The sequence below is a fragment of the Schistocerca americana genome, chromosome 5, assembly GCF_021461395.2.
Source record: "Schistocerca americana isolate TAMUIC-IGC-003095 chromosome 5, iqSchAmer2.1, whole genome shotgun sequence".
Taxonomy (NCBI): domain Eukaryota; kingdom Metazoa; phylum Arthropoda; class Insecta; order Orthoptera; family Acrididae; genus Schistocerca; species Schistocerca americana.
The window spans coordinates 542897050-542911133 of record NC_060123.1 but is presented as its reverse complement, the minus strand read 5'-3'; the positions used below and the strand labels follow the sequence as shown (position 1 = coordinate 542911133).

At 43.0% G+C, this 14084-nt stretch overlaps 1 protein-coding gene across 1 annotated transcript; it reads right to left on the bottom strand.

Annotated features, from left to right (window-relative positions):
* Positions 1 to 3240: 3240 nt before the first annotated feature.
* Positions 3241 to 13199, bottom strand: LOC124616269 (trypsin beta-like). The gene is made up of 2 exons (XM_047144573.1): positions 12757 to 13199; positions 3241 to 3793 (listed from the first exon to the last, which is right to left on the bottom strand). The coding sequence occupies exons 1-2, from the start codon at positions 13120 to 13122 to the stop codon at positions 3401 to 3403; spliced, it is 759 nt and encodes a 252-aa protein (XP_047000529.1). The 5' UTR covers positions 13123 to 13199; the 3' UTR covers positions 3241 to 3400.
* Between the last annotated feature and the right edge of the window lie 885 nt (positions 13200 to 14084).

Genomic DNA, 14084 nt, shown 5'->3' with positions numbered 1-14084 from the left:
GGCTTCAGATCACTGCAACACTACCTCAGACATTAGTCGAGTCCGTGCCACGTCGTGTTGTGGCCATTCTGCGTGCTTGCGAGGGCCCTACATGATATTGGTCATGTGTAACAGTTTCTTTGCCTCTTCAGTTTATTATTACCATGATCATTATTTTACCCCTACTTCGCCTTCCACACAGACTCTAAAATGCCACCTGGAGCGCCATAGACTGCCAACAAGGCAACCACTGATTCAGCTTGCATTGACTCGGCCGCAGAGAGTGAGGCGCACAGCAACTGGTGCCCCCAATGACAACGCTGAACAGAGAAGAGGAATTATGTCTACCTTTTGATGCGTTCCAGTGTTGCAAACAGCATCACTATGAACAAGTTGTGTAAGCCATGAGGAAAGTGAACATTTTCACACTGCATTCTCTGTAGTCAGTGCATTCACTGTAGTCATTTACGTTTTTCTATTAGGTACACAATACGATCACATCTGGCTGACATAAACGGTAGTTGGTACAGTAGGATTTAAACCACTTACCTGTTGCGGTCAACAGTTTTTCCCTGATCTTTGAGGTCACGATGTCGTCACCTTAGACAACTTAGCATCTGTAGTTGCTCAAGCCGTAAAAGAAGAAAAACCTGTGTTTGATGTCGTGTCGACATCGAGGTCTCTAGAAATGGAACGCAGGCTCGGATTTAGTCTAGCATGGGACAGGAAATCGGCAAAGACCTTTGAGACGAACCATCCCGACATTTGACTGGTAAGGCTTGTTGTTCGTGCAGTCCTGACCTGCCGTGAGTGTTCGACTGTTGCCATGGCCAGCACGTTCCCTCCATGACTGACCCCACCTGGTCGTGAGGTGCTAAGAGTCTGGTACACCACAGCTGGCTCGCCATTACGACAATGAGCTCTAGCACAGAACTGATGCAGCACGGAATGATTTAACCACATCAGTCATTGAAGTACATAACGACTCTGTGCAAGACTGGGTTACAGCAGTAGCTGCTACCAGAGGTGGCAACTCACTGTACTACCTTTCGCATTCTGTACATCCCGAAGTCTTGAAAAATTGTAAACTTATATTGTTCCCACAATTCTGTATGCTGACACGAAGCACAATGCTTGCTATCCTCTGAGGAGCTGCAGTTGTCATGGTCATTAACATGCTTGCTGTTCACCATAATTTATAGCTAAACTCATCGTGTCTGTGCGTGTCAGCGTTGGAAATTGCTTTCGCTTTCGTTGACGGTGACACCATCCACTGTTATCTGAAATATCAGTACAATATTATCATCCAGCAGACTTTTTGTCAACTATCTTGATAGTATATTCTCTTCTAGATAGCGATAAGAAGACATTATGATGAGTTGAAAACACCAAATACCAGATAACTGTTTGGTTTCTTAGCACTCTGTAACATAAAATATAATTAAATGACACTACATTAATGCTTTTGTAATATTTGTCCTTTCACAACTGTTGATCTTGGAAAAAATCCTTGTATTACAATCCTGGTTGCAGTGTTTAACAGATTAGTTTCCTTGTAGTCTGATCATTTATTTCTCGTTATTAATACGTGGAGTAACTGGTGTAGGTGCAGAAATTTCTATTCTCATCTCAGAACATATCATCAATATTCACATTATTTACAGATGGATAATTATAGCTCTTACAAATGGTATCTTTTTAGGTTGTGTAGCATTCCAAGTCCGTGTGGCAAAAGCGAGCAATTAACGGCTTTTTTCCCCTCAGATGGTGACGTATGGATGCGGGCACGCAAAATGGTTAGCCTATACTGACAGGCATAGTTCACAAATGTCACTCTACGTCATCTCCTCTTATATTAAAAACTGTGTATCTACATTTACCTAAGGAAATAACACCAGTAAGTACGTGGGCAGGCAGACGTTCAGTTATGTTCAACACAAGAAATGCATTTCCATATGACAATGAAACTAGAGTATCATTTTAAGTTTATTTATCGTTACCAAGACTGAGAAATATAGATTTATAGAATTTGTCGCTTGATCGTTTCTCATTCCACATTCTCCCAAGAATTTCAGTGAGCTGAAATGCATGTCATCAGTTTCTTTCAAAATGTTACACACTCCATAGGATTTTAGGAGAATGTCTACTAGTGTTCTCTTGTAGCAAAGTAAAACCTGACAAATGCTTGTAGAAAGAATGAGACGTTTGATCATGACATCTATTTGATGACAAAGTACTGAGCTTGATCAAATTGTATGTAAGTGCTAATAAATGGTTCAGTGGCTCAATGACGGGTAAGTGAGAGTGAGCATATAATATTAAGACAAATTTCGTAAGAACTGTATCTAGTTATTAATAATATAGCATAAAAACATATCCTATAAGCAATTAAACTAGCTGTCAGTCATGACACTCTGAACGCCAAAGCGAACTGTAAAGCAATAAATTAAATGGGATTGAACGAACGTAGACATGTGATATTCATATAATAAGTAAACATATGTACGATATGGAGTTAATGTAAGTCTCAAAATACTTTATGTATCTCAGATATAAGAGCATTTGTGAAAATGAATACGTACAACACATAATGGACAATCAGAAGAGAATTATGCTGTAAGCAGATGAAACCCTCTGAAACAACAGCTTTCCAGTGACCAGCTAAACAGAGCTGTAATCTATGTGTAACTTTCATACCTATCACTACATTACAAGCGAAGTAAATAAAATGCACATTATAAAGATAAATGGCATATTTGTAATGACTCAGAAGGAAATGCTATCTTGAAACTGCTGTCGGAGCTTAGAAACGTCGAGTTAAATTGAGTCATTTTAATGATGGAAGGACAGTTAGTAGGGCATCATACGAGTTACGGTGTCTCCAATGCGTCAAAACAGATTCCATGGCTGAATAAAGCTGCCATTGGGTGAGCAACGTCATTACACATCCATCGAAGACGTCTTTACGGGTGTCCATCACGTAGTTATCTACCTGCTCTAACAGAAGAAATGCATAGCACCTGCGAAGTTAACGATATATGTTACGCGCTTTTCAAACTCCAGTAATATAACGAAAACGGTTGTAAGGCGATGTATGTCCAGTTACTTCCTCTGAATCCAATGTCGGAAAGTTATGTACCCCTTTTCACATATCTTGGAAGTTATTACAATAATATAACGTTGACGAATCACGTTTTACCACAGCATTTTCACTGCCACCTACTCCCAGAAAACAATGAGCGAAAATGAAATGTATGCCAATTAAGAAATAATATCATTTATTTGATCATAATAACGTATGGCATTCACGATCATGCTAAACTTGGCAGAAGATTGATATTAAAGAACCTCTGAGAGTGTATGAAAACTTATTAGGCTGCCACTTGTTTTACATGAATGCAGATAGAATGAGAGAACTTGATCAGACTCCTGTGGCACCACTGATCCAGGAACGGAGGTTACCGACGTTACCATACACGCCGCCATCGGTCTCGCATTGTTCCCTTCCCCATGAGACGATGCCGACCTGAGTGCCGCCACTGACGAGCGGACCACCGGAGTCGCCGTAGCAGGTGCTCTTGCCGGCCTCGCCGGCGCAGATCATGCGATCTGTGACGCCAAACCTGGACACGCAGCTGGCGCGGTCGATGACGGTGATGTCCACCTTCATCAGATTGAACGGTGACGCCTGGCCCGAGGTGGCTGTGGATCCCCAGCCGGTGATGGTGACTGCGAGGCCTCCAGGTGGGTCGTAGCCGTCGGCAGGGAGACCCACAACCTGTACGTTGCCACCGATGGGGAGAGGACTGGCCACCTGCAGCGTACCAAGCACTTCGTTAGTTTTAGTAATGTCGTGACACAATGAGTTTGTTAACAAATCAATTTCTTGACCCACACAAAAACACTCATCAAAAGATGTAGGTTAATGCCGATGCTGAATCATGAAATTTGTCGAGGTACAAGGTTTCGCTGTACAACAAAATAAAAAATTACGAAAAATGTAAATTTGTAGTTATATCAGTCGAGAGAGAAAAAAGTGTTAGTCGTTTCTTATCTGACTTTGTTCGGCATTCTGTTAAGACCTCATTTCATCAGTAAACGGTAATGAACTAAGTTGAAATATATGTCAGATATTGAGGTCTGTAGTCCCTTGGCGGTGTAACAAATGGAGCCTTATAAGTCAATACAGCTAAATGCTAGTGCCATTTACGTCATTTGATTTGGTACTCACAAACTCACTCATCAAAACCTACACGGTAGTTCCCGTTGCCGGCCGGTGTGGCCGAGCGGTTCTAGGCGCTTCAGTCTGGAATCGCACGACCGCTACGGTCGCAGGTTCAAATCCTGCCTTGGGCATGGATGTGTGTGAAGTCCTTAGGTTAGTTAGGTTTAAGTAGTTCTAAGTTCTAGAGGACTGATGACCTCAGATGTTAAGTCCCATAGTGCTCAGAGTCGTTTGAAACATTTTGAGTTCCCGTTGGCGTAGAATCATGAAATTTTGCGAGAAGCAATGTATCAAAGTACAAGTAAGGCGAAAAACCCTAAAACTCTTAATCTGTGTTTATAAGACATGAATCAGTACTTCTGCATTCCTTGTAAAATAAATAAATAAATAAATAAGAAAGCTAAGGGACTTAAGTGCTGAGGTCATCAGTCCGCTAGAACTTAGAGCTACTTAAACCTAACTAACCTAAGGACATCACACACATCCATGCCCGAGGCAGGATTCGAACCTGCGACCGTAGCGGTTACGCGGTTCCAGGCTGTAGCGCCTAGAACCACTCCGGCCTACATTCCTAGTCAGATGATTGACTTTTATCACTGCGATACAGACAGCCTGAATACAGTGATGCTCAACAGTATAATAATGGTCGCCTGCTTTCTACAGGATTGTACATCACATATTACTGAAGTTAAGACATTATTGAAAATCTTGGATACCCTGGGAGTGATATCTTCCAGTATCAATAGTGATAATGAGCGAAAACTGTAGAGATTCACTATTCCCAGAATGGAAGAAGTATCTGTATACATAATGAAGATCGCACCGAACCCTCAGTGCTCGAGTCCAATTCTCACCTGCTCAGTATTTTTTAAAATATGAAAGAATATTCGAAATGCTCTTGTTTACAAAAATTTCTTTGTGGTATATAAGGTCTTAACATTTAACTTAACTGACTCCTCTTTATGCATTACAGCATATTGACGTGCGTCAGTGATATGCAGCATTCTCATCATCAGCGTGCACCATATCAGTAATAAGCATGCTGTCATAATACGCAACTATAACTTTGAAATACCTTCTGTATTATGTATTAGTTTCACGAAAACTGCTTGGTCAAAACAGTGATGGCCAAGGTTCCAAACAGATCCCTGATTGTGAAAGAAAGTTCGATCTTTAGCGGAAGACAATTGTGTGTAGTATTTATCAAAGTAGATAAAGATATTTTCTATAACCCTAAGAAATAAACACGGGAGTAACGCTACAGCTTAGTTGTTCAATAGCAGTAAAATATGCACTTGGCATGCAAATTGGCCCTACTTATCTTACTTACGTGTTAAACTGCACTTTGCAGTAGAACAGTTCGAAGTTTGCACCACAGTTTAAGCGACAACTGACACAAATGAAATTGTGACTAATTATATATTTCCACACGAATAAACTACCGAAAACAGAAGCTTTCCGATTTATGATTTCTATCAGTGGAGAAACTTTATCGTGGATGACACCTCAACAGTCTTTGCTGTTAGTAGCTCACACCTTTCCCTACGGATGATGGGCAGTCACAGAAATATGTACAAGAAGAAGTAAGAATCTAGAGTTGTCATTTCCATATAATAAAGGCTGAAAAATTACAATGGATTATTAACAAAACTAACCACAAAGAATTGAACTTATTAATACTCTTCAAAGTGAAGGAACAGAAAGTAAACGTTAAAAACGCTTCTTCCACTTACACCATCGATAACACTTTATAAAAACGGTGACGCCTCCTCATGTTAATCAACTTGTGACATTGTTTTGGTGCCATCTACGAGGGCAGTTCAATAAGTAATGCAACACATTTATTTTCTCGGCCAATTTTGGTTGAAAAAACCGGAAATTTCTTGTGGAATATTTTCAAACATTCCCGCTTCGTCTCGTATAGTTTTATTGACTTCCGACAGGCGGCAGCGCTGTACGGAGCTGTTAAAATGGCGTCTGTAACGGATGTGCGTTGCAAACAACGGGTAGTGATCGAGTTTCTTTTGGCGGAAAACCAGGGCATCTCAGAAATTCATAGGCGCTTGCAGAATGTCTACGGTGATCTGGCTGTGGACAAAAGCACGGTGAGTCGTTGGGCAAAGCGTGTGTCATCATCGCCGCAAGGTCAAGCAAGACTGTCTGATCTACCGCGTGCGGGCCGGCCGTGCACAGCTGTGACTCCTGCAATGGCGGAGCGTGCGAACACACTCGTTCGAAATGATCGACGGATCACCATCAAACAATTCAGTGCTCAACTTGACATCTCTGTTGGTAGTGCTGTGACAATTGTTCACCAGTTGGGATATTCAAAGGTTTGTTCCCGCTGGGTCCCTCGTTGTCTAACCGAACACCATAAAGAGCAAAGGAGAACCATCTGTGCGGAATTGCTTGCTCGTCATGTGGCTGAGGGTGACAATTTCTTGTCAAAGATTGTTACAGGCGATGAAACATGGGTACATCACTTCGAACCTGAAACAAAACGGCAATCAATGGAGTGGCGCCACACCCACTCCCCTACCAAGAAAAAGTTTAAAGCCATACCCTCAGCCGGTAAAGTCATGGTTACAGTCTTCTGGGACGCTGAAGGGGTTATTCTGTTCGATGTCCTTCCCCATGGTCAAACGATCAACTCTGAAGTGTATTGTGCTACTCTTCAGAAATTGAAGAAACGACTTCAGCGTGTTCGTAGGCACAAAAATCTAAACGAACTTCTCCTTCTTCATGACAACGCAAGACCTCACACAAGTCTTCGCACCCGAGAGGAGCTCACAAAACTTCAGTGGACTGTTCTTCCTCATGCACCCTACAGCCCCGATCTCGCACCGTCGGATTTCCATATGTTTGGCCCAAAGAAGTACGCAATCCGTGGGAGGCACTACGCGGATGATGAAGAAGTTATTGATGCAGTACGACGTTGGCTCCGACATCGACCAGTGGAATGGTACCGTGCAGGCATACAGGCCCTCATTTCAAGGTGGCGTAAGGCCGTAGCATTGAGTGGAGATTACGTTGAAAAATAGTGTTGTGGAGCTAAAAGATTGGGGAATAACCTGGTGTATTTCAATGCTGAATAAAACAACCCCTGTTTCAGAAAAAAAATGTGTTGCATTACTTATTGAACTGCCCTCGTACTTTCACAGATTACAATCGTAATTGAAACTTTACAAAATATGTTTTCAGAATCACAATAGCCAAGTACAATCCACTCTTCATAGCTTAGGGTTTAATCAGCATGAGCCATGCCCTCCACCTAACGCTCCCTCTACCAACTTTACAGACATTGCGCAGCCATGGCAACTGGAGAGCTGAATCAGTAATTCCAAGGCTTCTTTAGGTCCTGTGTTGGACGGGGTGGAGTTTAGTCCCATTTCTTAATTTCGTGATGTACAGAGCTTCTCAATCAAGTCATGACTGGGCTGCTTAGACGAGAGACAAATGTAGATTACTGCTGAGATGAAGCTGTGTAGCAGTAGGACGAAGTGACCCTTAGGGAATTGGGGATGGATTTTGGGGAGGAATACTCAACCACGATTATTTTAAGTAGGAAATAGATGCAGAAAACGATGCGGCTCCGAGTTGAAATAGTACCTTTGTAGAGCTCGATTATGACTCTATGAGGAAGAGACAGAAGGTAGACTGTGGACAACATTTTCGTAATCTTCCGTAAATCTTCGTATCTCCCTTGACAGCAAGACAATGTTGAAAGAGCAGAAGCAGCGAACAGCGTCTGCTCCCCCCCCCCCCACCCTCCCCCCCCCCCCCCCACACACACACACGTATGCCACCCGCACGCCGTTGCGGAAACCCGTAGCTGTGTAACATAATCATCCTGGTTCCTTTCATGACCTCATGATGAAGTGATTTGCGGGGTCCGCAATTTGGGTCAAAAAATAAATAATATGCAATAAAATTGAGATAAAGTTATACTGAAGTGATAAAAGTCACGGGATGCATCACAATATCGTGTTGGACCTCCTTTTGCCTCGATAAGGGCGGCAGCTTCACGTGGCATAGACTCTTGCAGAAATATTGAGCCTAGCTGCATATATAGCCGTCAATAATAACGAGAGCGTTGGCCACGTTGTGCACGAACTGAACCCTCAATTGTGTACCGTAAATTTTCCTCGTAATAGTCATGGGGGACTGGAACGTAGTTGTAGGAAGGAGTAGAAGAAGAGCTTACGGAAGAGTGTAGCCTTGGTAGTACCAAGGAGAGACGACAAATAATACCTCAGTCCTACATTAAATTTCAGCTTTGAATAGCGAACTCTCTGTTGAAGAAACACAAGAGAAGGGGGTGTACTTGAAACAGGCCGCGAGATTCGGGGAGATTTCAGTAAGATTACATCATGGTTAGGCAGAGATTGCGAAATCAGATACTGGACTTTAGGGCGTAACCAGGGGCAGATATTCTCCCAGTTCAAAATTTAGTAGTGAAGAAGAGTAGACTGAAGTGTAAAAGACCGGTGAGAAATAGTCAGTGAGCAAAAGTGTGGGATACACAAGTACTAAGGAATGAAGAGATACGTTTGAAGTTCTCTGAGACTATAGATACCGCGATAAGAAGTAGGTCACGAGGCAGTTCAGGGGAAGAGGAATGGACATCGCTAAATCACAGAAGTTGGAAAGAAAAAAATTGGTACGAGCATAGTAACTGTGAAGAAAATCTGGGAGACAGAAGGAATACTTCAGCTTATCGATAAAAGAAGGAAATGCAAAAATGTTCAAGCAAATTGAGGAATACCGAAATACCAGTCGCTTGGGAAGTCCAGGGAAACGAAAGCGAAATGACTCCAAGGGAAATGTGAAAATATCTAAAATGAAATAGCATACAGAAAATTGTAAACAACCTTTGGCCAAATTAAAAGCAAAGGATGTAACATTAAGAGTGCAATGGTTATTCCACTGTTAAATGTAGAGAAGAGAGCGGCCAGGTGGTATCTGAAGACCTGTATGTCGTGGAAGACTTGTCTGTTGACGTGATAGAGGAAGAAACAACAGTAGATACGGAAGAGATGAGAGATCCAGTACTAGAATCATAAATAGAGCTCTGGAAGAGATAAATGACATTCTATCAAAATTTTTGAAGTCATTGGGGGGTGTGGCAACAAAACGAATATTCATGTCGGTGTGTAGAATGTATGACTCTGGTTGTATGCCGTCTGACTTTCGGAACGAAAACACTATCCACGCTATTCCGAAGATTGTAAGAGCCGACATGTGCGAGAATTATCGCACAATTAGCTTAACGGCTCATGCATTCAAAATTCTGAAAGATTAATATACAGAAGAATGGAAAAGAAATCTGTAGGTGTGAGACGACGTTAAGGTTGTCTTTAGTAAAGATAAAGGCACAGGAGGATCAATCCTGTCGTTGCAGTTGATAAGGGAAGCGAGATTAAAGAAAAATCAAGACACGTTCATAGAATTTTTCGACTGGAAAAAGCGTTAGGCAATTTTGAATGGTGCAAGATGTTCGAACTTGTGAGATAAATAGCGGTATGTTGTAGGAAATAACAGATAGTACATAGCCTGTACAGGAGTCAAGAGGGAATATTAAGAGGGGAAGACCGAGAAAAAAATGTTCCGATTAAAAAGTGTGTAACAGAGGGATGTAGGTGTTTCACTCCTATTGTTTAATCTATATATAGAAGAAGCAACGACGGAAGTAAAAAAAAAAGTTTCAAGAGTGGATTTAAAATTTAGGGAAAGGATATAAACGATAACATTCAGTGATGACATTGCTATCATCAGTGAAAGTAAAGAAGAATTAAATGATCTGCTAAATAGAATAAACTGTCTAATAAACACAGTGTGTGGATTGAGAGTAAATCGAAAAAAGACGAAAGTAATGAAAGTAGTAGAAATGAGACCATGGAAAAACTGGTGATCACGAAGTATATGAAGGTACAGAATTCTGCTACCTAGGCAGCAAAGTAACACATGACGGACGGAACAAGGAGGGCGTAAAAAGGTTATTAGCACTGGTGAGAAGTGATTTACTGGCCAAGAGAAATCTACTAGTGTCAAACATATCCGTAATTTGAGGAAGAAATATCTGAGGATGTATGTTCGGAGCACAACGTTGTACGGTTGTGAAACATGGAACGTGGGAGAAACGGAAGAGACTCGAAGGATTTGGGATTTGATGCTACAGAAGAACGTTTAAAGTTTGGTGGGTTGACAGGTATGCAATGAGGATGTGCCCACAGAATCGAAAAGGAAAGGGAGATATGGGAAGTGAAAAGCACTGACAAGAATAGATAAGCTCGTAGGACATATGTTAAGACGACGAATAGGGTCGGTGGTCTGACACTGGGATAGCTTCCAACGCGCTAGGGCAGCTGTAGAGGGCAAATCCAGTAGAAGAATACAAAGACTGGAACACCTCCAGTAACTGCAGACGCTGCCGGAGAGCTCTAGTCACATTTTCTACTTTTATCCCAATCACACGAGTTTGAAAACGGAACTTCGAAGCAGGCAGTATGAAATCCTCAGTCTCAGCGTGAGTATACTCCGGACAGTCTCGATCAAACAGGCCAGATTAGCTTACAGAAGAAAAGTATCGACTGTTTCATATTCGTTAGAATGTGGCGTACCATTTCACAACAGATTTTTCCCATCCTGAATTTTAACTAAACTCGTATAATGCTCCACCATAATTACGATCTATACTGCGCTGGCTCTGGTGAAGTACCTTTCCGATCGTAATGTATCCGTTCCGGACAGTCTTCACAGCAGCCGCTAACCATTGGCGCCATCGCATGGGCCCACAGATTCTCATGACATATAGAATGGGTCGCCATGTGGATGTTATCATTAACTGAGCTGAGTATTGTCACACAGATATATAATAAACTGACAAAATTTCAATCTAACTCTCTACAGGTCTTGATTTCTTCCAGAACAGGTATCGTTGTAAACTGTATTATATGTAAAGTATTTACTTTTTCTGTATTGGACTATGTAGGATCGGATATGATGTTTTGCATACTAAAAGCTTTTCATTTGATTTGCGCCAGGATTTACCAAAGGATAACCTATACTGAGGTGAAAAAAAGTCATGGGATCACGATATGCCCATGTACAGATGACGGCAGTATTCCGTTTACAAGGTATAAAAGGGCAGTGCACTGCTACAGCTGTCGTATGTACTCAGATAATTCATGTGAAAAGGTTTCCGACAAGATTATGGCCGCAGGACAGCAACTGAACGTGGAACAGTAGTTGCATATAAACGCAAGGAACTTTGTATTTCGAGAATCGTTAGGGAATTTATATACCGAGTTCCAGAGGGCCAAGAGTGTGCCGAGAATACCACGTATCAGGTATTACCTTTCACCACGGACAAGGCAGTGCCCAACGGCCTTCACTTAACAACCAAGAGCAACGCCGTTTGTGTAGAGTTGTTAGTGCCAATAGACAAACAATACTGCTATAAATGACCGCAGAAATGAATAAGGGACGTGCGACAAATGTAGTAGTTATGACAGTGCAGAGAAATTTGGGGATATTGGGCTATGGCAGCAGACGAGGAAAGCGAGTGCCTTTGATAACAGCACGGCATCGCCTGCAGCGTCTGTACTGGGATAGTGACCATAGTCGCTGGACCGTAGACGAGTGGAAAAACGTGGTCTGATTATCTGAGTCTCGAACTCAGTTGGTGAGAGATGATGGCAGAATTCGAGTGTGGCGCAGACCTCGCAAAACCATGGATCGAATCTGTCAGCAAGCGACAGTAGAAGCTGGTGGTGTATCCGTAATGTCGAGGGCTGTGTATACAGGGAACAGACTTGTTGGTCTTGTCCAACCGAACCAATCATTGACTGGAAACGATAATGTTCAGCTACTTGGGAAGCATTTGCAACCATTCATAGATGGACTTTTCATAAATGACAAAGTGCCCTATGAGTGGGACATAATCGTTCGGGATTGGTTTCAAGAATGTTTTGACCAATCGAGGGAATGACATGTCCTTCCAGATCGCCTGACACGAATGTCACCGAACATTTATGGAACGTAATTGAGAGGTCATTTCATGCACTTTAACCTGAATGGGCAACACTTCCGCAATTATGGGTGCTATAGAGGCAGCTTGGCTCACTATATCTGCAGGCGACTTCCAACGATTTTTTGAGTCCATACCACACCCAGCTGCAGCACTACACCGGGAAAAGGGTGGTCCGACACGATGTTAAGAGTTGTCCGAAACTTTTGTCGCCTCAGTGTAAATTGCTTCAGTTTCTTAAACGACATAAAAGCTTCGTTTCTCATTTCTTTAACGAAAGAATCGTATGTGTTCGTCTGATAAAGTGTTTTGTGTTATCATTCTGCTCTTCAGTACCTCATATCTCGTACTACTGCACTCCTGAACCCGTGTCAATATACGAAATGTATCAGGTTGTGTTAGGTGTTAGTGGGCGCCCTCAGCAGTCTTTGCTGCTAATAGCTCACACTTCGCACTATGGATCTTGAAAGCGAGCATGGACGCCTACAGAAATTTAGCTAGAGGGGAAGTAGATAGCGCTCACCTGCAGCACCGAGATGTCGTAGTCTAACGTGTTGGGGTTGTAGTAGCCATGCAGAACGCCGTACGCCACGGCGGACACGACGCCTCCGCTCTCGCGGGTCGAGGTGCCGGCCCTCACACTGTAGGTGGCGATGTTGGCGCCGTAGAGGCAGTGGCCGGCGGTCAGCACCCAGTTGCTACTGATGACGGAGGCCCCGCAGTAGTGGTAGCCGTTTACCTGCATGGATACCATCCACGGGTAGCTGGATATGTCGGCGGTGGTGCCGCCGATTATCCGGCCATTCCCTCTGGCCCTGATCCTGAACGGCCGGGGGGCGGCCAGCCCACAAGATACAAGACACAGGATCGCGAGGAGGAGGCGCAACATCTTCACAGCTACCGTCGACCAGATTGGCAGCACCTTTATATTAACAGCTACAAAAAGTTAGATATCTTTGTCGTGAAGCACTCGATGAATAAAAGGCATTCCCAACTGTTCATGCCTGTCCACAACCACTACAGATTACAGACACATCTGAAGATGTAGACGATAACGACGTAATCAGATGACAGGGTACTTTTATAAACAAGTTATCTTGTCACCTGCCTTCACTTGTCAACAACCACTTCAGGCTTCAGATCCGTCACAATATGTAAAGGCTAATAGAGTAATCAGGTTACAGGCTACTAATTAGTCCACGTATGACTAGTCCATTCCCCTTGCACATCTTTTTGATCAAACAAAATTTCATGTATCACTGTTCGTCTTCTTCTTTTGCTAGCCCCTTTATCCCGCAGTCTGTGCAGGGTCAGCACACTTAGAATTGGGTTTGGCATGGTTAGTTTGAAGGGGTGGCCAGGTGTCCTTAATGTCGCCACCCCATACCCCCCGGGGCCCGAATCAATGTACCTCACCTGTATGTGTCTACAATAAATCATTAGATAGTGCGAACGTGTTTCAGATGTCAGCTAGTCGTGTAATTGAGGCGGGACGTGAGACCAGCCCATACTCCGCAAGCCACCTGACAGTGTGTGGCGAAGGGTACCTTGAGTACCTCTATCGGGTCTCCCTTCTATTCCAGTCTCGTATTGTTCGTGGAAGGAAGGATTGTCGGTATGCCTCTGTGTGGGCTCTAATCTCTCTGATTTTATTCTCATGGTCTCTTCGCGAGATATACGTAGGAGGGAGCAATATACTGCTTGACTCTTCGGTGAAGGTATGTTCTCGAAACTTTGACAAAAGCCCGTACCGAGGTACTGAGCGTCTCTCCTGCAGAGTCTTCCACTGGAGTTTATCTATCATCTCCGTATCGCTTTCGCGATTACTAAATGATCCTGTAACGAAGCGTG